General features: G+C 64.3%; 1 protein-coding gene across 4 annotated transcripts in view; it reads left to right on the forward strand.

Annotated features, from left to right (window-relative positions):
• The window catches only part of MYRF (myelin regulatory factor), a 33,159-nt gene extending 14,007 nt beyond the window's left edge, over window positions 1-19,152 (forward strand). For 2 of the 4 annotated variants that reach the window (XM_067037454.1, XM_067037456.1), the window contains 23 exons: window positions 1,303-1,364; window positions 2,286-2,544; window positions 3,602-3,852; window positions 3,942-4,065; window positions 5,822-6,017; window positions 7,363-7,439; window positions 7,623-7,733; window positions 8,125-8,215; window positions 8,573-8,773; window positions 9,021-9,132; window positions 9,627-9,736; window positions 10,414-10,574; window positions 10,647-10,719; window positions 10,991-11,079; window positions 11,375-11,443; window positions 12,109-12,197; window positions 12,308-12,493; window positions 12,749-13,000; window positions 14,248-14,353; window positions 14,602-14,676; window positions 15,046-15,151; window positions 16,470-16,544; window positions 16,689-19,152. In XM_067037454.1, coding sequence (XP_066893555.1) covers window positions 1,303-1,364; window positions 2,286-2,544; window positions 3,602-3,852; window positions 3,942-4,065; window positions 5,822-6,017; window positions 7,363-7,439; window positions 7,623-7,733; window positions 8,125-8,215; window positions 8,573-8,773; window positions 9,021-9,132; window positions 9,627-9,736; window positions 10,414-10,574; window positions 10,647-10,719; window positions 10,991-11,079; window positions 11,375-11,443; window positions 12,109-12,197; window positions 12,308-12,493; window positions 12,749-13,000; window positions 14,248-14,353; window positions 14,602-14,676; window positions 15,046-15,151; window positions 16,470-16,544; window positions 16,689-16,769 — 2,956 coding nt within the window. In that variant the 3' untranslated portion in view covers window positions 16,770-19,152. Of the gene's footprint in view, window positions 1-1,302; window positions 1,365-2,285; window positions 2,545-3,601; window positions 3,853-3,941; window positions 4,066-5,821; window positions 6,018-7,362; window positions 7,440-7,622; window positions 7,734-8,124; window positions 8,216-8,572; window positions 8,774-9,020; window positions 9,133-9,626; window positions 9,737-10,413; window positions 10,575-10,646; window positions 10,720-10,990; window positions 11,080-11,374; window positions 11,444-11,875; window positions 11,957-12,108; window positions 12,198-12,307; window positions 12,494-12,748; window positions 13,001-14,247; window positions 14,354-14,601; window positions 14,677-15,045; window positions 15,152-16,469; window positions 16,545-16,688 lie in introns of all 4 variants that reach the window. The other 2 variants (XM_067037452.1, XM_067037455.1) reach the window with 2 other exon arrangements.
• Window positions 19,153-19,260: the final 108 nt, after the last annotated feature.

Genomic DNA, 19,260 nt, shown 5'->3' on the forward strand with positions numbered 1-19,260 from the left:
ATGTCTCTGCGAGAGCTCAGAACTCATCGACTGTCCCCTGTAACCAGCTCCTGGGGGACCCCAAAACCAGCCAGCCTGCGAGTAAAGCCCCACCCCCCTCACAGCAGGATTCGGATGGCACACTGGGGCCATTTCCTAGAGACAGAAAGCGCTTGTCCAGAACCACTCAGACACGCTGTGGCCCCCGGGCCGCTCAAGGGCCACTGCCCCCACCCATGCCAGGCCCTGTTCTAGGTGGTAAACAAGGCAGGCGCATTGCTCCTATAGTGGCTCCTGCGGTCTAGTGGGGGAGGGAGTCACTAATCAATAAATCAGCAAATCGAGGGCTCGAGCGCAGCGTGAGGAGTTACGAGGAAGAACGCGAGGTCCTGTGGCTTTGGCACATTTGATTGGGGCCAGAGGGTGAGAAAGACCTTTACACAAGGCCGCTGTCGGGGCGGCGCAGGGAGCGGGGGCAGGTGGTGGACCCGGAGCCGGAGAGGCCGCGGTCAGCCCGCCGGGCGCAGCAAGGACCGAGTCCCCATCACTTTCTCCTGTCATCTTCGCAGGGCCTGCAGGGTTTGGGGGAGGGGTGGCTTGTCCAGGGGAGCTGGGGGACCCTGCAAGCAGCCCAGGGCTGTGTCCACAAGAGCTGGGCCGCCTCAGAAGCTGTCTGGGCGTGACGGTGGGCCGCCTTTCCAGATGCGGGGACCAGGATGGCCAAAGAGTCAGATCCCTCGGAGTGGCCGCAGCCGCCCCCTCTGGGCGGACTCAGGGTTCACGGAGGACGTGTTGACCTCTCAGAGTTGAGTTTGTTCTTTTGCCCGAACCACTGATAAAACAAAACCTGCAAGAAAAAAATAAGTGCAGGCCTGGCGAGCTGGCTCCCTGCCCGGCCTACACCTGCCTGTGGCAGGGCAGCCCCCCTGGTGACCCACTGAAGTGTCCCAGGCCCGGCCCCTAGAGTTTCCAGGAAGTGGGACTTCAGTGGGTACAGGAAGGAAGGAGCTGGCCTGGCCCTTCGGTCTGCAGAGAGAGGCCTAGAATCCCTGTACCATCATCAGGGACACAGGTGACAGGCTCCCAGGTGCCCTGTAGGCCTGAGGGGATGCTGGGCCAGAGCCCAAGGCCTCCACGCACAACCGGCCCCTGCCAGGCACCCCAGGGTAGCTGGTACAGAGAAGTGCCCGTAACGGGGGCTGTGAAGAAACCTCGAGGCCTCCGGCCCCTGGGTCTCCGGGACCCTGCCCCACGGAAGAGCCGCCCGGCGGGAAGGCAGGGGCCCGGCTGCCCACCCAAGCACCCTTTCCTCTTGCTCCACAGGACGCTGCCAGACTCCCCCCCAGACTCTGGCTCTGAGGCCTACTCCCCCCAGCAGGTGAATGGTGAGTCCGGCGGGCACCACCCTCCCCCTCTGGGGTTTGGGCAAGTGGCCGGGGCGGCCTTATCGGGAGGGAGGGAGCAAGCAAGGGAGGGAGGGGGCCAGCGGCCGCCCAACAGGCCCAGATTATCGCTGGTCAAATACTCCCCGGTGCTGGCTATTGTTTCCCCACGGGCGGGTGGGGAGCCTGGCCCTGCCTCTGAGCAAGTGTCCCTGCCGGTGATGCCACCGGCCTGCCCGCCTGCGCCATCATGGACGCGCCCTTCGGCGGTAAGTGGACGGCTGGGGGAGGCTGGGTGCAGCCTGGACACAGGCCTGGCTGCCGCCGGGCCCACCTCACCTCGGGAGGTGCTCAGGGGTGCAGTGGCCCCCAGGTGGCCAAGAGCAGAGGGGTCACGGGCAGCCGTCTCCCCACAGCCCGGAGAGGGGTCAAGAGTTCTGTTTATCTTACCAAAAACATCTCTGGAATGCCTCCTGGGGAACAAAGGGAGCTGGGGCCTCCCCCCTCAGCCTGGGGGGCCGGCCCCTGGGGCCAGCCGGAGGGAGGAGGGCCCCCCGCAGGACGGCGCTGGGGGTCCCGGGAGACTCCTTCCTGAGGTTCAGAGGAGGAGCAGGCCTGAGAGGGGCTGGGGGAGAACCTTGGGATGCGGGAGCTCCCCAGGGAGCCGGGCCAGGCCCGGCCCGCCCCGGGGAAGGAGCTGGCTCGGACGGGGTGAAAGGCTGCCCACCCCCTGAGCAGGGTCTGGCCTCGCCGCCCGGGCCTGTAGTGGCCAGCCTCTAGGCTGCCCAGCCTCCTCCCATGTGGAATGGGCGGGAGGGCCGCCCCCAGGCTGGGCTCAGGAGGGGGCGGGTATCAGGAGACCCCACCCGCCCGGGGAGAGCTGGTGCCGGGAAAGCTAATGGCCACCCCTCGTCTCTCCCACAGACCCCCACCTCCTGCGCACCCTAACCCCCGAGAGCCTGTGCCACGTGGGGGTGCCCTCCCGCCCGGAGCACCCCCCGCCGCCGCCCCCGCCACCCCCACCTCACTACCCCATCCTGCAGCGGGATCTGTACATGAAGGCTGAGCCTCCGATGCCCCCCTACGCTGCCATGGGGCAGGGGCTGGTGCCCACCGATCTCCACCATACCCAGCAGTCCCAGATGCTGCACCAGCTGCTGCAGCAACACGGAGCCGGAGCCGAGTAAGAGTTGGGCAGCCTCCCCATCCCCGCCCCCCGGGGTGGGGGGCGGAGGCGGTGGGGGGGGATGGGCTGGTGGGGGCAGGGGGCATACTCAGGGCAGCGGCAGGTAGGATAGAGATGGAGGTAGGGGCGGGGATGAACCCAGGAAGGACCGAAGGCTCTGACCCCAGAGATGAGGGTCAGTGTTATGTATATGTATGTGCGAGCCAAGGCCAAGTGCTCTCAAGTACCTTATTTGACGGGCATGACCACCTCCGTTGCCCAGATAGGTAAACTGAGGCTTGGGGGGTGGGATGCCTGCCCTACGGAGGTAGGAGGGAGCTGAGCCAGGACTTGAACCTGGGACTGTGCTCTTACCCAGACACCAGTGACTTTCCAGTCACCATGGAGCCCTCGGGTTTCTGAGGAGGTTCTAGGCGTAGACCCAAGCTTCCTGCTCTGACTCCAACCCGTAGAATTGTCTTTTTATCTGTTTTGCACATTGAGATTTTGTGAAAGATTTCATTCAAGGAAAGGTTCCACTGGCAAAGCTTTTTGTAAACCAGAAGGGGAAGGGGTGCTGTGTAGCCCCCAAATCGTCAGCCCCCTTCCCAGGAAACTCTTTGCCAGCCTTCGTGGCCCAGGCCCTCTGTGGCCTGTTTCTAGCCATGGAGGCTGCTCTCCAAAGAGCCGTCGCTATAAAGAGTGACACTGAGAATGACACCACAGGGAAGGGACAGACTCGTTCATTCTACAAACGATTCTGAGCACTTTGCGTGCCAGGCCAACTAGTTGCTGGGCGTGATGGGGACACACAGACAAGTCAGGTGTGGGTCCTGCCCTCCTGGATTCCACAGTCTGGGGGCTAGGGTGGAGGGACAGAAACAGAATGGTAACGCAGGGTGGTGGGGGAGCACTTAGGAGGTAAAGGCACACACGGGCTTCATGCAGGAGGTGTCCCCTGGGCTGGGCGTATCCTGCCGAAACAGGGTGAAGAGGGGAGCAGGGGTACTACCCAGTGGGAGGGGGCTCAGGGAGGGCCAGCCCCCCATGGTGCACACCTGTGTCCCCCCCCCAGGCTCCCCACGCACCCCTCCAAGAAGAGGAAGCACTCCGAATCGCCCCCCAACACCCTCAATGCCCAGATACTGAATGGAATGATCAAACAGGAGCCCGGGACCGTGACATCCCTGCCACCGCACCCAGCTCGAGCCCCATCCCCACCCTGGCCTCCCCAGGGCCCGCTCTCACCCGGCCCTGGCTCCTTGCCCCTCAGCATCGCCCGGGTCCAGACGCCGCCTTGGCACCCCCCAGGTGCCCCCTCACCAGGTACATGGCTGGCCTGCTCAAGCTCTCAAGTTGGGGGGGTGGGGCGCGGGGCCCAGAGCCCATGGCCCAGGGCCGTTCTCTCTCTCCAGGTCTCCTTCAGGACAATGACAGCCTCAGTGGCTCCTACCTGGACCCCAACTACCAGTCCATCAAGTGGCAACCACACCAGCAGAACAAGTGGGCGACACTGTACGACGCAAGCTACAAGGAACTGTGAGTGAGCTGTGCTCCTCCTCACCCCGCCTGGCCACGCCATCCGGAGACCCCCGGCCCCGGCATCACAGCCCTAGAGCAGGGCTGGGGAGCACACGGGGTACGGGATGGTCCCGTGTCACAGGAGAGCAGACAGGCTCAGGGAAGAGCTAGGACTGGCACTCGGGGTTCCTGACTCCTGAGCCAGCCCCAGGCCTCTTGAAGAAGGTGGTGTCCTCCAGGGAGGGGCCAGTGGGGCCAAGTCCGGGAGCAGGGGGTGGAGGGGTGTTTTCTGGCTCCTCCTCCCCCTCCCCCTCCCCCACTCCTCCTTCTGCATTCCAGGAAGGTAGCCGGAAGCGGAGTGTGTCAGCAAGGCCCTTCCAGCAGCCCCCTCCCTGGAGGGGAGGAACGAGTGGGTGGGGGCGGACTGGGTCAGAGGCTGGCCGGGCATTCCTCGCTCCCCTTCAGCACCCGCCCATGTGGATTCAGCTTCCTGGGACCTGGCCAGGAGCGCTCCGGGACCACTCCCCTCACTCCCGCGGAAGGCCAGTGAGGGGTGAGAGCGTGGCTCAACGTCAGCTCCTTTGGACACTGCCAGGCCTGGGCAGGGTGTCTGGGACTTGGCCCTCTCGCAGCTAGACCAGCCTCCTGGAGTTGGGTGTCCCAGGCTATGTCGGCTTGTTAGCCACAAGCCCTCAGGGCTGGGGCAGGGAGTGTCCAGCTGATGTCGTGGTGAAAGGGTCCTTTGAGGCCCTGTCTGGGTGGCGGGGGGAGGTCCTTGGCTGTCCAGCCCTATGGCCTGGTGAGGAGCCCCCATTCCTACTACTATGCTTCTTGGGCCAGCCCTGCCACCCCAGGTCCCAAGGCCAGGAGGTTGGCAGCTGAGGCCCCCAGTGTGCCCCAGGCACTTCCTGGGTGTTCCCCTGGGTCAGGCAGGCGGGTGGAGCCCAGGGAGGGAGAAGTAGTGAGCTCTGGGCCTTCCCGTGGATGTTAGCCAGGCCCAAAGGCCTCTCCCCACAAGTTTGGAAACATTGTCCCTGCCCGGCCCAGCTTCCTCCCGGCGGGCCCTGGGCATCCGGGGCACTGCTTGTGCCTGGGGACCCGGGTGAGGGCGGGCCAACAGTCACCCCCTTGCGGGCCACCTGGAGGTCCTCCAAAGGGTCCAGACTTGGAACACCTTGCCGGCCACAGATGCGTAAACTGAGACCGAGGCCAGGCTGCCCAGAGCGCCCCCCCTCCCCGACTGGGCCGACGGAGGAGTCAGAATGAGGGCGTTTGGGGGCTTGAGCAAGCTGGTGGGCAGGGGCTGGGCCGGCGCAGAGCCGGCGGCGCCTGGTTCCACCGTTTCCGTGGCAACCAGCTGTCAGGCGCAGTGAGGCTCCGCAGACGCATCCCCTCTCACCCCCGTCTCCCGTGACGGAGGGGGCTTCGGGCAGCATTCTGAGAAGAAGCCGAGCCTGCTGAGGGGCCGTCAGGCCCCCTCCCTCCTCAGGAGTTCCCTCCCTTCCAAGCGTCTTGCCCAGCCTGCCCCCATCGCCAGGGTCGGGTGGTCCCAGGCACGCAGTGGGAAGGGTATTGACGGAGGCATTGGCAGACCTGAGCTCAAATCCGCCTAGGGACTCAGTTTCCATTCCTGAGAAATGGGGGCAGCCCCGAGAGTGCTTTGAGGATGGGGGCGCCAGATGGGAAACTGCGTCGGAACGCAGGCATGTGTGTGGGACAGGCAAGGCCAGGCCGGTGTGCGGGGCCTCCGGTGAGTGCCCCCACCTGCCCCCAGGCCCATGCTCACCTACCGCGTGGACGCCGACAAGGGTTTCAACTTTTCGGTGGGCGACGACGCCTTCGTGTGCCAGAAGAAGAACCACTTCCAGGTGACGGTGTACATCGGCATGCTGGGCGAGCCCAAGTATGTCAAGACGCCCGAAGGCCTCAAGCCCCTTGACTGCTTCTACCTGAAGCTGCACGGAGTGAAGGCAGGTCTGGGGCTCGGGCAAGGAGGCCAGGGCAGGAGGGCAGGCAGGCTGGGGGGAGTCGAAAGAGCCCAAGGCCAGGTGAGTGTGTCCTGAGGAAACCCCTCGGGGCTTTCCGCCTGTCCTCCCGTGCCTGCCCCTTAAGCGTCAGGCCCCTCAGCCCTCTTCTCGGGTTCGCTTCCGTTTCCTTCTCTGCCCCGTGATCCCAAGTCTGCGCCTCCCCAGCCAAGACCCCTCTTCTGAGCCCGCCGTCAGCCGTCTCAGTGCCACACCCCCAAGTGAACTCCCTGGGAACTTGCCCCCTCTCGGACCCCGTCTCTGGGAATGGGGCTCCAGGGCCCTGGTTACCTGAGCCATGAATCCGGGGCCCGCTTGCCCACCCCTCACCATGCACCAGGCCCTGCTGTGCCCCAGAACTCCCCTCTGGCTGGTCCCCTCCCCCTCCCCCCACCTCTGCCAGACCAGGCCATCCGTCCGTCCGTCTGTCCTCAGCAGCTTCCGCTGTGGCTCCCGACTCGTGCTCTGCCCGAGACCTTTCCCATTCTTCCTTCCAAGGCCTCCGGGACCCCATCTCCCTCACCCCAGCAAAGCCCTGACTGCTAGGCTGGGCCTGCAGAGGCCTTCGGGACCCCAGCCTCACCCGGGTCCCACTCGCTGTGCCCAGTCGCAGCCCCGCCTCCCCAGGCGGCTCCCTTTCTCTGGGACTCCCGCTGAGCACCACTCCATCCCTCCTCTCCCGGCTCGCCATTCCTTGGCCTTCACCGTTCACTCTGCTGCATCCTCGGGAACACCTGCCCTGAGGCCCATCTTGACTTGAGGCCCCTCCCCTGCGATCCCGATCCCCTGGCACCACCACAGTGGTGGTTGATCTTGAGCCCATGAGCTCCCCGGGGGGTCGGCCGGGTGCGTCTCCTTGAGTGTCTCCAGCGAGCCAGCGAGCAGCGCAGCCAGTGCTCCTGGAGGGGTTGAGGGGAAGTGGGTGTGGGACGGGGTCTGGGGAATGTGGGGTGGGGAGTGAGCGGGTGGCTGTGGAGGCCGGTTTGGGCGGTGTGCTCAGGGCTGGGAGGGGTGTGCGGGTGGGAGTGGGGGCCGGCGAGGGTGAGTGTGTGTGCGCGCGCACGCGCGCCCACGCGTGTGCACAGAGGTGGGGGAGCGGCGTGGGTGTGGGGCTGTGGGATGTGTGGCGTGTAGGAGAAGGCGCCGGCGTTCGTGGGCTGAGGGGAGGGCAGGGCCTCGGTTTCCTCACGAGCCCCAGCTGGGCCAGGCCTGGGCCGAGAGGCCGAAGGAGGGCGGGACCAGGTGGGGAACCTGGGCCCTGAGGTGCCTTTGGCCTCTGCCCCTCCCCCAGCTGGAGGCCCTCAACCAGTCCATCAACATCGAGCAGTCCCAGTCGGACCGAAGCAAGCGGCCCTTCAACCCTGTCACGTGAGTGTCTGGCCCGTGGCGGGTGGTCCCCAGGAGGGCTCACGCTGGCAGGAGCTGAGGGGAGCGCGGGAAGGCACCCACGCTGTGCGCCTCCTACACACGCCTGACCCCAGTGCCCCACCGCGGCCTGGCTCTCCGCAGCCCCCTTCCCTGCGCCCTGAGTACCCTGCCCCTCCTCTGCAGGGTCAGCCTGCCCCCTGAGCAGGTCACAAAGGTGACCGTGGGGAGGTTGCACTTCAGCGAGACCACCGCCAACAACATGCGCAAGAAGGGCAAGCCAAACCCTGACCAGAGGTGAGCAGGCTGCGCCCCCGCCCTGGAGCTGCTCCATTTCTGAGGACGAGGGGCGGGAGGGTGCCACCCCACATAGCACGCCAGGCACAGAGTCCCACGGACTCACCCATTTCACAAAAAAGGGACCTGGGGTTCAGAGCCCTTAATGACTGACGGATGGGAGAGCAGAAGCCTGGTTCCTAGCTGGTGGGTCCTGGGGAGTTTCCGCCCCCTAGTGGAGACTCGGGTTCCTCCTCTGTAAGACGGGCTGTTCACGCCCTCTTCCTGGTTGGTGGGAGCCTGGGCGAGATGACCGAGTGGGCACTGTACATCTGACCCAGGAAGGCTGGCGGGGGCTGGGGAGGCAGTGGGGCAGACCCCTGCGTGCCGCTGAGACCCCTGTGTGCCCCAGGTACTTCATGCTGGTGGTGGCCCTCCAGGCCCACGCACAGAACCAGAACTACACGCTGGCCGCCCAGATCTCAGAACGCATCATCGTGCGGGTGAGGGCCACCTCCCCCCCGAGGGCTGAGAGTCCTCCCCAGACCTGGGAGAAAGCGCACCCAGGAGAGATGCAGCGGTGCTCAGGAGTCAGGAGCCGGAATGCTGATCCTGCTGGGCACCCGCTGTGTGGCCTCGGGCAAGGCTCCCACCCTGTCCGGGTCACAGTGTCTCCTTCACAATAAAGTGTGGAGGTGGCCAGGACCTGGTTGCCGCAATGGGAGGGACAGTTTAAGCTGGGCATGGTGGGGTGAGGAGGTCTGGCTGGAGCTGGAGAGGTGGCTGCGGGGTTTCCCCCTTTCCCAGGGCGCTGCAGGTCCCCCATCCCCCAGGGCTGATCCAACCTCAACTCCTGCTAGGCCTCCAATCCGGGCCAGTTTGAGAGTGACAGCGACGTGCTGTGGCAGCGGGCGCAGGTGCCCGACACCGTCTTCCACCATGGCCGTGTGGGCATCAACACAGACCGGCCCGATGAGGCGCTGGTGGTGCACGGCAACGTCAAGGTCATGGGCTCGCTCATGCACCCCTCAGATCTGCGGGCCAAGGAGCACTTGCAGGAGGTGGGGGCGGGGGTGTGGGCGGGGACAACCGAGCGGGAGGAGCTGGTGCCCGGGATTGCCCGCGGGGGGCGGGGTTGCTTTGTGGGCGGGGCTCTGTGGGGGCGGGGCTGCAGGGGAAGGAGTTGGGGGAGGCTGGCCCTGGATCTCTGGATCCCGCGACCCTAGTAGCAGGGTCTCCCCTCCACACTGCTGCCTCCGGACGGGCCCAGGACGGGAGGCTTTCAGTTCGGCCCTGGCTCCCGCGCAGGTGGACACCACCGAGCAGCTGAAGAGGATTTCGCGCATGCGGCTGGTCCACTACAGATACAAGCCGGAGTTTGCCGCCACTGCTGGCATCGAGGCCGCGGCGCCAGAAACGGGTAAGGATTCATGTGCGCAGGCTGGGATCTGGTAACCCCGACCCTGTCCCTGTTCTCTGGAAACCCTACTCCCAGGAACCCCTTCCCATGACTCCCGGAAACCTGCCCGCGGGAATCCCGGCCCTCCGGAAGACCTGCCCTTCGGGCCGGACCCCTCGCCCTTTGACACTGGAAGCCTGGGACTTGTGGCCTCCAGATCCTCACTCCTCTGTTCTCTAGATGAATCTTGCCTTTATTCTCCTGGATCCCTGCTCCCTTTCCCCTGGCGTCCTTACTCCCTGGAATATGCCCCTATCCCTACCTAGCCCAGGGAACACCACACCTTGATCCCTGGAACTGCGACCCTGTGCCTCGGAGCCCCCTGCTCCGGGGCTCCCTGGATCCCAGATCTCTAGCCCCCAGAATTTCACCCTCACCGATCCCAGCCCCTGCTTACATTACGGATGCTGTGGGCAGTCCTCCCCCCAACACACACTTGGCTTGCCCCTCCCCAGGTGTCATCGCTCAGGAGGTGAAGGAGATCCTGCCTGAGGCCGTGAAGGACACTGGAGACGTGGTCTTTGCCAATGGGAAAACCATAGAGAACTTCCTGGTGGTGAACAAGGTCTGTGGAGGAGGGACTGAAGGGAGCCCAAGGGGCAGAGGGGTGGACCAGCTGGAGGGCGTTCACCCCTCCGTAGAGACCGGGGACACTGAAGTGCAGAGAACAGGAGCATTCCCCTGCCCCCCAGTCTTCTCTCATGCTGCTTCCAGAGCCCCCTCCCCACCCCACTGGGAGAGGTGGAGGTGGGAGGTGGGCACTCTGCCAGTCTGTGGCTGTGCGGTCAAGGGCAACGGCAACATCCTGAGAGTCATCTTCCTCCCCTGCAAAAGGAGGGAAACGATACTTGCCGCTGAGAAGTTCTAATGTGGTTATGGCAAAGCTTAAACGTGGGCTTTGTTGTGAGGGTAACGTTTGTAACCTTCCTGGCATGAGGGTGGGCACCAACGAGCATGTGATGTGTTTTGGTCTCTGCTGGAGTCTGAGCCATCGTGTTCATCACACGGGGAGGTGGAGGGTGGGAGCCTCTGAGGGACAGCGGCTTCTGACTGTGGGCGGGGAAAGGTGCAGAGGTGGGCGGAGTCAGGCACAGGGAGCCGAGGCAGCTGAGGCTGGACGAGAGGTGAGGCTGGCCAGGGTAGGGGGCCTTTGAGTGCCCTCCTCCTGCACCCCGATGGGCCCATGGCCTGGGGCTCCCAGGGGCTGACTGTGCCCTCGACACTGGCCGTCGCCCGCGGCAGGAGCGCATCTTCATGGAGAACGTGGGTGCTGTGAAGGAGTTGTGCAAGCTGACGGACAACCTGGAGACGCGCATCGATGAGCTGGAGCGCTGGAGCCACAAGCTGGCCAAGCTGCGGCGCCTCGACAGCCTCAAGTCTACCGGCAGCTCGGGCGCCTTCAGGTGGGGGCTCGGGGCCGGGGAGGGCAACACCCTCTTCCCAGAGGCACCGCTGACCCTGCCCTCTTGCTGCAGCCACGCAGGGAGCCAGTTCAGCCGGGCGGGCAGCGTCCCCCACAAGAAGAGGCCCCCCAAGGTGGCCAGCAAGGTGAGGGTGGGCAGGGATGGGGGACAGGGACTGGGGCCTCCCCACCCTCGTGGCCTCCCTTTCCAGCTGGCACCTCTCCAGGCTCACTGACTCCAAGCGCTTCCCCCCCCCTCCCTTCTGGACCCTCTAGCCCTCCCAGCCCCTAGTTTCTCCTTCCTCTCCCTCCGCCTCCTGGGGGGGATGAGTACCCCACCTGCAGCAGAGCCCACCGTGGGTCAGACCATGGGCTCCCTAAGTCTGGGCCTTTTCCCCCTTTCTTCTTGGTCTTCAGTCATCGTCTGTGGTCCCAGACCAGGCCTGCATCAGCCAGCGCTTCCTGCAGGGGACCATCATCGCCCTGGTGGTGGTCATGGCCTTCAGGTGACTTGTCCCCCAGACTCTGCGGGCGGCTGGCCGGGCACGTCGGGCTGCCCACGGGCCCAGCCCTGGGGGAGGAGGAGGGCGGGGCCTGGGAGATGAAGTGGCTGAGGTCTCGGGGAAGGAAGGGGGGCTTCCTCCTCGTTCTGCCTCCCCCCCCGGGACTGGGGAGACCCGCGTACAGGCATCACCTGGGAGTCCAGCCTCTGGGACCAAAAACCACAGGCCCCGCTCTGGAGAGAGAGGGTGCTGGGTGGTGGCTCCAGCTCTAACAGTGGCCCCTTCCTGTGGCTCCCAGCGTGGTGTCCATGTCTACACTGTATGTGCTGAGCCTGCGCACTGAGGAGGACCTGGTGGAAACGGATGGGTATGTCCCTGGACGCCTGGCTGCGGGGCCATCGCCAGGCCGGGCGGGGCTTTGGTGGGCAGCCCAGGGTCGGAGGAGCCCTGGAGGCTGTCTCCTCTGAAGGGGGTCCCAACTCCGGCTCTTAGCCCGCCAGGGGTTCGTGGGGGTGGGTAGGAAGGCCTCTCTGGAAGGGGGGCAGCTGCTTTGCAGTCGTACTGAAGCCGATGTTTCTCCCTGGCCTACTCAGAGCTCCTCCAGGTCGCTGGGCCTCTGAGTGGCAGGGGAGCACCTGAGGGGCCCCGGCAGAACAGGGGGTGGGGGAAGGAGGGCCAGGGTGGGGCCTTGGGCTCTTCTGCCCACTGTCACCTCAGTCCCTGGGCCATCTCTGACCGTGTCTTCTCTTTCTCTCCTCCCCTGTGCCTGCCCCCTCTTTTCCTCTCTGCTGCCCCTTAGCTCTTTTGCCGTGTCCACTTCCTGTCTTCTGGCCCTGCTCCGGCCCCAACACCCTGGGGGGAGTGAGGCCATGTGCCCATGGTACGTGTCTGGACCAAGCCCTCTCCCTCCTGCCTCTGCCTCCTTTCTGCCTTCCTTGTCCACCTCCTCGCGCCCCTCCCGCTGCTCTGAGACTCCCAGGCCTCCTGCTCAGGCTCTCGCAGCCCCTCTGAGCTCAGCCCACCCTTCCCCAGCAGGTCCAGCCAGAACTTCGGGACCACTCAGCTCCGACAGTCCCCGGTCACCGCTGGGCGGCCGGGCACGCGGCCCTCTCTGCTGCTGGGTGCGTGCCGGGGCGTGGGTTTGGAGGGATGGGGTGGGGAGCGGTGGCTGTGTTCTGGGTCGGGGGCTCTGCTGCCCCACTCCGGCTCATGCAGCCTCTGGCTTCCTCAGTTACCGCCGGCCCGACCGGCCCGGCCCCGGCTCCAGCCCTCCGCACCTTGGACCTGTGCTCCGGCCGCCCCTGCCCGGTCGTCTGTTGCTCTTCGCCCAGCCCCACCCCTGACCCCAGCCTTGGCCCCAGCTTTAATCCTGGCCATGGTCTCAGCCCCAGTCCCGGCCCCTCCACCGGCCGCTCAGGTATGGCTCGCTTGGGGCCAGATTTTGGGTTGGAGGGGTTTTTACAGGAGGCCTAAGAAAGGCCCCAGAGACTCACTGGTGGGAGGGTCTGGTCTCCTGGAGCCCAGAATGAGGCCCTGGAGAAGGACTGGGGGTTCCCCCTGAGGAGAGCAGGAGATAGAAGGGAGTCACCCAGAGTCCAGTCGGGCCCCCAAGACAGCTGGGCAGGAGGCAGCCCATGCCTGCGTCTCAGCCTGTGCCCGTCTCTCTCCACAGGCCCCAGCCAGACGGCCCCGCTGCCAGCCACCAACGTCAGAGCCAAGTCCTGGGGCCTGTCAGCCAATGGCATTGGCTACTTCAAACATCCAAAGAACTCGGACCCTGTGGCCAGCCCTGCGGTCCCCTTTCCTGGAGGCCAGGGCAAAGCCAAGAACAGCCCTGGCCTCGGTCTCCACGTCAGGGGCCGCCGAGGGGCCCCTCAGCTTGGCCTGAGCCCCGCTCAGCCCACCCAGGCCCGGAGCCAGCCAGGTACCTGCCCTACCCCTTCCCCCGCTCAGCCCAACCTGGCAAGGCTCACTGGCCAGGGCCCATTTCAGCCCCTCACCCGAATAGCTGGCTGCAGAACTGTCAGTCGACAGACATTTGCTGAGCATTACTAAAGTCCCAGGAATCAGGCCAGGCTGATTATATAGCGTTCTATCGATCGCCTCGTTTCATCTTCACAACACTCCTGCGAGAAAGGAATCGTCCCCATTGTTCAGATGAGGAAACAGAAACTTGGGTGAAGTGACTTGCCCAGGGTCATACAGCCTGTTAGCGGCAGAGTTGGAATTTGATCCCAGATCCACATGGCTCCTTCTATGTCACCGTGCCGGGGCAAGAAGGGTACTGTTCAGGGTCCCCCCAATTTTCCAAACCTCAAACCGTTGGTTTTAACAAAGCTAGAGAACCGTTTATTGGTTTTCAAACCGGGTTTCTCTGAAGTATCTCCGGGGCTGCCTTGGAGGTTGAAGGGGAGGCCGAGAACCTTCCTGGCTTCAACCAGGCACCTCTGCTCTAGGTATTGATCCTCCTCATCAACTTCCATTTGATGGGTTTTGTGGCTTTAAAAAAAGAAAAAAAAAAGGCTTAGAATTTCCTGGGCCCCTTCTCTGTGACTGGCTCTGTACAGGGGCACGGGGGGTGATGGGGGTGGATGTGTCCTGCCCCCGAGGGCTCACAGACACGAAAACAGCAGCGTGGTGAGGCTCTGAGGGGACACACAGGCAGCTTGGCGACTGGGGAGGGCACAGAATCCGGACTGAGCTGGGGAGGTGGTCGGGGGAGGCTTTCCTGGAGGGGGCGACGTTGCAGCTGAGTCTTCGAAGGACCGCGGGGCCCTGATTTGTGTGTGTGAATACTCCCGCCGTGGCTGATTTCAAGCTACCAGCTTGACGTCACTGCACCCCGAGCTGGGAAGAGATGTGCGCAGTCAGGAACAGGGGCCTGAAGCGCGGGCTCCTGGACGCCCTGTGCGGGGGATGTGGAAGACCCGTCCCTACCTCTGGGTGTTCTGGGTCTGTCGAGGAGGCCCCACCTCAGGCTCATGGGAACTGCGTAGTCCTAGGGCTGCTGGGGAAGACGGTGGCGCGACCCCAGCCGATGTGGGAGTCCGGAGAGAATAACCTGAAATGTATTCCTGCCGAGGTGTGAATGACTGACGCGGGTCTCGGGCAAGGACAGGTTTGGCTGCTGCTCATTTGTGTCCTGTCCTGTCACCCTCCTTCCTGCGCCAGTGGCCCCTCTCCTTGCAGACCCAGCGCCGTCCCTGACCTCCATCCAGGTGCTGGAGAATTCGATGTCCATCACTTCCCAGTACTGTTCCTCAGAGGATGCCTGCAGGTGGGCTTGGCTACCCGCCCCCCCGCCCCCCCCTTAGCCCAGGACAGGTTCCCTCTGGTAACAGGAGCCCAGGCGGTCCAGGTGTTCAGATCTTGCTCCCCTCAGGGAGGAACATCCCCCCTCAAGGTGGGGCAGCCCCTTTCCAGGCCCCTGAAAGGCTCCACTGTAGACTAGGGGCTGGGGAGTTGATGGGAGTGGGGGCGGGGGCGGGGTGGCCTTGGGTTGAGGAGCCAGCTTTGCCCTTTCAGGCCTGGAAACTTCACCTACCACATCCCCATCAGCAGCAGCACCCCGCTGCACCTCCGCCTGACCCTGCAGATGAAGTGAGTGCCGCCGCGGGGGATGGAGGCCCAGTGGTCCCAGGCAACCAGGCGAGGGGGCTGAGGAGGGGTGCTAGCTTTATTGCCTGCTCCATGCTTCGCTGGCTGTGAGACCTGGCAACCTCCGGGCAGCGGTTCCTCATCTGTGAAATGGGCTGCTGCCTTCCAGGGGCTGCGAAGGCTGTGTGGGACGGTGGATGGGAAAGGGTTTGTAGCCGTCTGGAGCCTTGACGGCTACGCATCATTTTCAGGCTGTGAGGATTCGGTGCCCTGTGTCACCGGGGTGAGGGAGGTAGAGTGGAGGGCTGGCGGGGAGCGGGCTGGGGTGGAGGAGCTCAGAACCCCGCTTCCTGCTAACTGGGTCTTTCCCAGCTCCTCGGCCCCCGTGTCCGTGGTGCTGTGCAGCCTGATGTCAAAGGAGGAGCCGTGTGAGGAGGGGGGCTTTCCACAGAGCCTCCATGCCCACCAGGACACCCAGGTAGGAGACTGGGAAGCTGTGGGCCAGCCAGACCGGAGCTCCCCCACCCCACCCCACCCCCCCGGCACATCCGGGCCCCCATGCGGGAGAGGAGACGGAGCCGGAGTCAAGAGTGCAGGCATCTCCACGGAGGACACTTTGGGGCCTGGGCCTCCGTGTCTCAGGGAGGGGGGCATGCGTGCACCGCTCACCGCTGAGTGTCTCCCGGCCCTGTCCCTGCCCTGATGAAGGCCTGGGGAGGAAAACAGTTCCACAAGGCCTAACCTGGCGTGAGCGCAATGGTGGAGACGGGGAGGGCGTGCCGTGGGCGTCCTGGGAGCCCGTGGCAGGGAGAGCTGACCTTGTGTGGTCTCAGGGTCAGGCCAGCTGCCCCCAAGTCATGTTTGACTAAGATGAGACCTGAAGAGCAGTATGGGATCAGCTGGGGAAAGGAAAGGGGACAGCGTCCCAGGAGTAGGGGAACAGCGGGTGCAGAGACCTGGCGGCCAGGAGGAGCGTGGCGCGCTGGCAGAGCTGGAAACGTGGCGAGGGCTGTGCGCCAGGGGAGACGGGAGGGAGGCTGGACCTGAAGCTTGGGCGGGGGCGGTGGCATGGTTCCACCTGTGACTTCGGAAGATCTCTTGGGCTGTGTGGAGGGGGCTGCCTCCTGGTCTGGGAACCGGTCACCGTCCAGCTCCTCTCTGGCCATGTGACCCGAAGTTGCGACTCTCAGCACAAGTTAAGGGAATTTCTTCTCAACCACTCGTGTGTTTATTCAACAAATATCTATTGGGGCCGCCTCTGTCCCAGGCCCTGCGCCGGGCCCAGCTGAGGGGAGACAGAGGTAGGGAAGAAACAGGCCTTGCCTTCCAAGAATGCACTCTCTAGCCAGGGAGAAAAGAGGTGCAGAAAGTAGCTTGAGCAGAGGATGGAGCGGGTGAGAGCCCTGAAGAGGCTCTGGCCTGGGCGGGGAGGGCTGGCGGGTAACTCGGCACTGCCCTCATCTGTAAGCGGCACCGCCTCGGGGGGTTGCAGTGCGGATGGGGTGAGCAAAACACTTGGATGTGCCCGGAGCACAGTGGTGAGAGGGAAGGCAGTGAGGGAGCAGCGGCTGCGGCCCCCGGTGCCTGGCACGGAGTGTACACAGACGGTGGGTGCTGATGCTCCCCGAAGGAGAGGGCGCCCTCCGATCTCTCTTCAGCTCTCTGCTTCTCCGCGTTGTAGACCGTGCCACAGAGCCAGGGCTGCGACGGCCACGGCGAGGGATGCCGGTTGGGATGGGGCAGGGGGTGGGGGGCTACGCAGCTGTCCTGACCCGTGTGCCCCCCTCTCTCCCCAGGGCACTTCCCACCAGTGGCCAGTGACCATCCTGTCCTTCCGCAGATTCACCTATCACTTCCGGGTGGCACTGCTGGTGAGCACCGGCTCCCTGTCTGCCCCCAGAGGCTCAGGGTGGGGCTTGGGGGAGGGGGGGACTGCAGATCACACGGCGGGGCACTGGGAGCGCCTCTGCCCCGCCCCGGAGCCAGCTCACTGGCGCCCACTGCCCTCCCCCCAGGGTCAGGCCAACTGCAGCTTGGAGGCCCCGGTCTGGCTGGCCGCAGACTACTACTTCCACTTCTACCGCCTGTGTGACTGAGCTGCCCTCGGAGGCAGCGCCACAGCAGGGCCCGGGGGTCCCCGGGCGCCCCCTCCACACTGGATGCCATGGTGTTACACTGGAGCCCGCCGCTGGCACCTCCTCGGAGGAACTGAGGTGGCTCGGCCCTCCCCGTGCCTGGTGAAACTGGAAGTCCTCACACTGGAGCTGCTGGGCCTGCTGGCGCCGCCCCCAGACCACGGAGGGCGCTGGAGGGAGACCTGCCGGGCCCAGGCCGGCCCGATTCACATGTGTCTGGATACGGCCAATGGAGGGCTGGCGGGCAGCAGTGCCCCAGAGGCGGGGGAAGCCCGTGACTCGGCCCAGAGCCCACCCTTCCTGCCTCCCCTTCTGCGACTGGGAGCCACCCCTCTTTTGGAGAGAGGACCCGTCCGCCTTTGAGAGCGGTGGGGGCTTGGCTCGAGCCCTCGGAGACTTGGCTGGACCCACGAGTCAGTGGAGGGCAGACAGCCCTCACCCTTCAAGCTGCTCCCCGGGGAGGGCTAGGTAGTGGACTTTTTAGGGTCTGACTGTTACTGGACTTGGACTTCTAAGCTTTAAGCATGGCCCAGGAGGTCTCCTCTCCCTGGGAGAGCTTGGCTCCAAGAGCTCCCAGGGCAGCTGAAGCCAGCCCTAGATGGGCTGGCAACCGACCACGTGCCTTGTGTACACTTAGTGCCTGGCTGAACCAGAGGAGCCAGTGGGCCAGGTAAGCCTCGGACCCTCGAACCTGGAGTATCCCGAAGGGAAGGAAGTTCCCTGTGAGCCCCCAGATGGCGTTGCGGCCCCGTGGCCTGGCCCCTGGGAGCCTCCAGAGCTCACAGAGGTCTCTGAGCAGAGGAGCGGGAATCCCTGCAAGGCAGCAGGCCGGTCTCGTCTGGTGGGTGGATGCAAATAGCTTTTGCTGTTATTAATGAAATAATTACTAAAATGCACTTAAACCAGGGCAGGAGTGGAAGGATGGAGATGGAAAGCCCGAGTGGGCCAGAGCCCTGGCTCTGATCCGCCCCAGGGAGCCTTGAGACACCCATCCCACTCCCGACCACCAGGACCGGCCTTTCCCTCCACTTGTCTGCTGGTGGCCTCACCTCCCCAGATTCACGGGCTCCCGTGCTGGGCTTGGACAGCCAGACTGGGGGCCCCCGTGCTCGGCAGTAGCCCCAGTCCTGCCAGCCCCTCCCAGAGGCAGAGTGGTGGGCTTGGGTTACGGAAGAAGTCCTATCTCAAGTGCCAACGTTAACCTTTCTTAGTGGGTATGTGGAGCCTTCTGAGGCCACGTCCAGACTCATGGAAGGAGAGTGGAAATCATTTCGCCGTGTCGGCCATGGGTTCAGAAATGGGGACAGAAACGCCGTCCTTGCCCTGTGATATTCTGCCACCGCTTTGGGAGCCAGGCCTCGCCCCATCTACCTCTCATTCTCAGCTTTGAGTGGGAGGCCTTTCTGTGGGAGACCTGAATCTTGAAGAAGCCTAGGAACCGCGGGCCCCCTTCTGCTATGGGTGTCAAAGCACTTCTCGGGATAGGGAAACACGGGGGAATGGGGGTAGCGAGGATACCGCGCCTCCCAGTCCCCTCCCTAGTGTGGCCCCTCCTTCCGACATAGGAATTACATGGCTCCCCACACCGTGCCGGCGGCTGAGCCTTACTGAGCACTGCTGTCCTCCTTCCTCCCACTGGGGGAACCCTCCCTAAATGCCATACAACTACCGAGCCCTGCCCCTTCTAATAGGATTCTGGGGCTTCCTCAGTGGGGGTACAAGTTCTTGGACCGCGGCCCCCTGTGCTTAACTGGAAGGTGACCCTCCACTGCCCCCTGGAGCCATCTGGACACAGTGTCGCCCCCATCTGGTTGGCAGCTGGCTGTTTCCATGCCTGGGGAGGGGGTCCTCAGTGCTGAGTTGGGGGCCAAGGGTGGGGGGGTCAACCTTGGACTAAAGTTGCCTTAAGCCCAGTGAGGGAAAGGGGCTTCAGGGGAGGCCAGTAGGCCACCTGCTGGAGGCTGACAGCTGCCCGGCGGGTGCCGGTGACTGTGTGTCTTGGCTCCATCCCCTACCCGGGGTCCAGCAGCCTACCCCTCCCTTCCTCTCTCCCCTTTGGCATTCACTCCTGTAGCCACTGGGCCGATCTCCCCCAGGCTTCAAGCTGTACACAGCGCCTCTCTATGCACAAGTGCCCCTGCCCACGTTACAGCCCACGGGAAAGCCTGCGTGTGTATAGCGTGCCCCGCCCCTCCCCTCCCGCCTCCCGCCCCTGAGCTTTGACTCATATTTATCGCGTACCAACTCTGACGCTGGGGCCTGCTCGCTTCCTGCCCCTGAAGTGTTCTTTTCTGAAGTAAATATACGTATATAAATAAATGTATAAATACTGCTTTGTATCTGAGCTTGCCTCCCCGTCTTCTTGAGGTTGTTCTGGTGGGAGATGGGGTCGCCTGTGGGCCTGGGACCAACTGGGGCCCCTGAGCCCGGTGGCTGCTTCGTACCCCATTAC

The sequence above is a fragment of the Kogia breviceps genome, chromosome 7, assembly GCF_026419965.1.
Source record: "Kogia breviceps isolate mKogBre1 chromosome 7, mKogBre1 haplotype 1, whole genome shotgun sequence".
Taxonomy (NCBI): Eukaryota; Metazoa; Chordata; class Mammalia; order Artiodactyla; family Physeteridae; genus Kogia; species Kogia breviceps.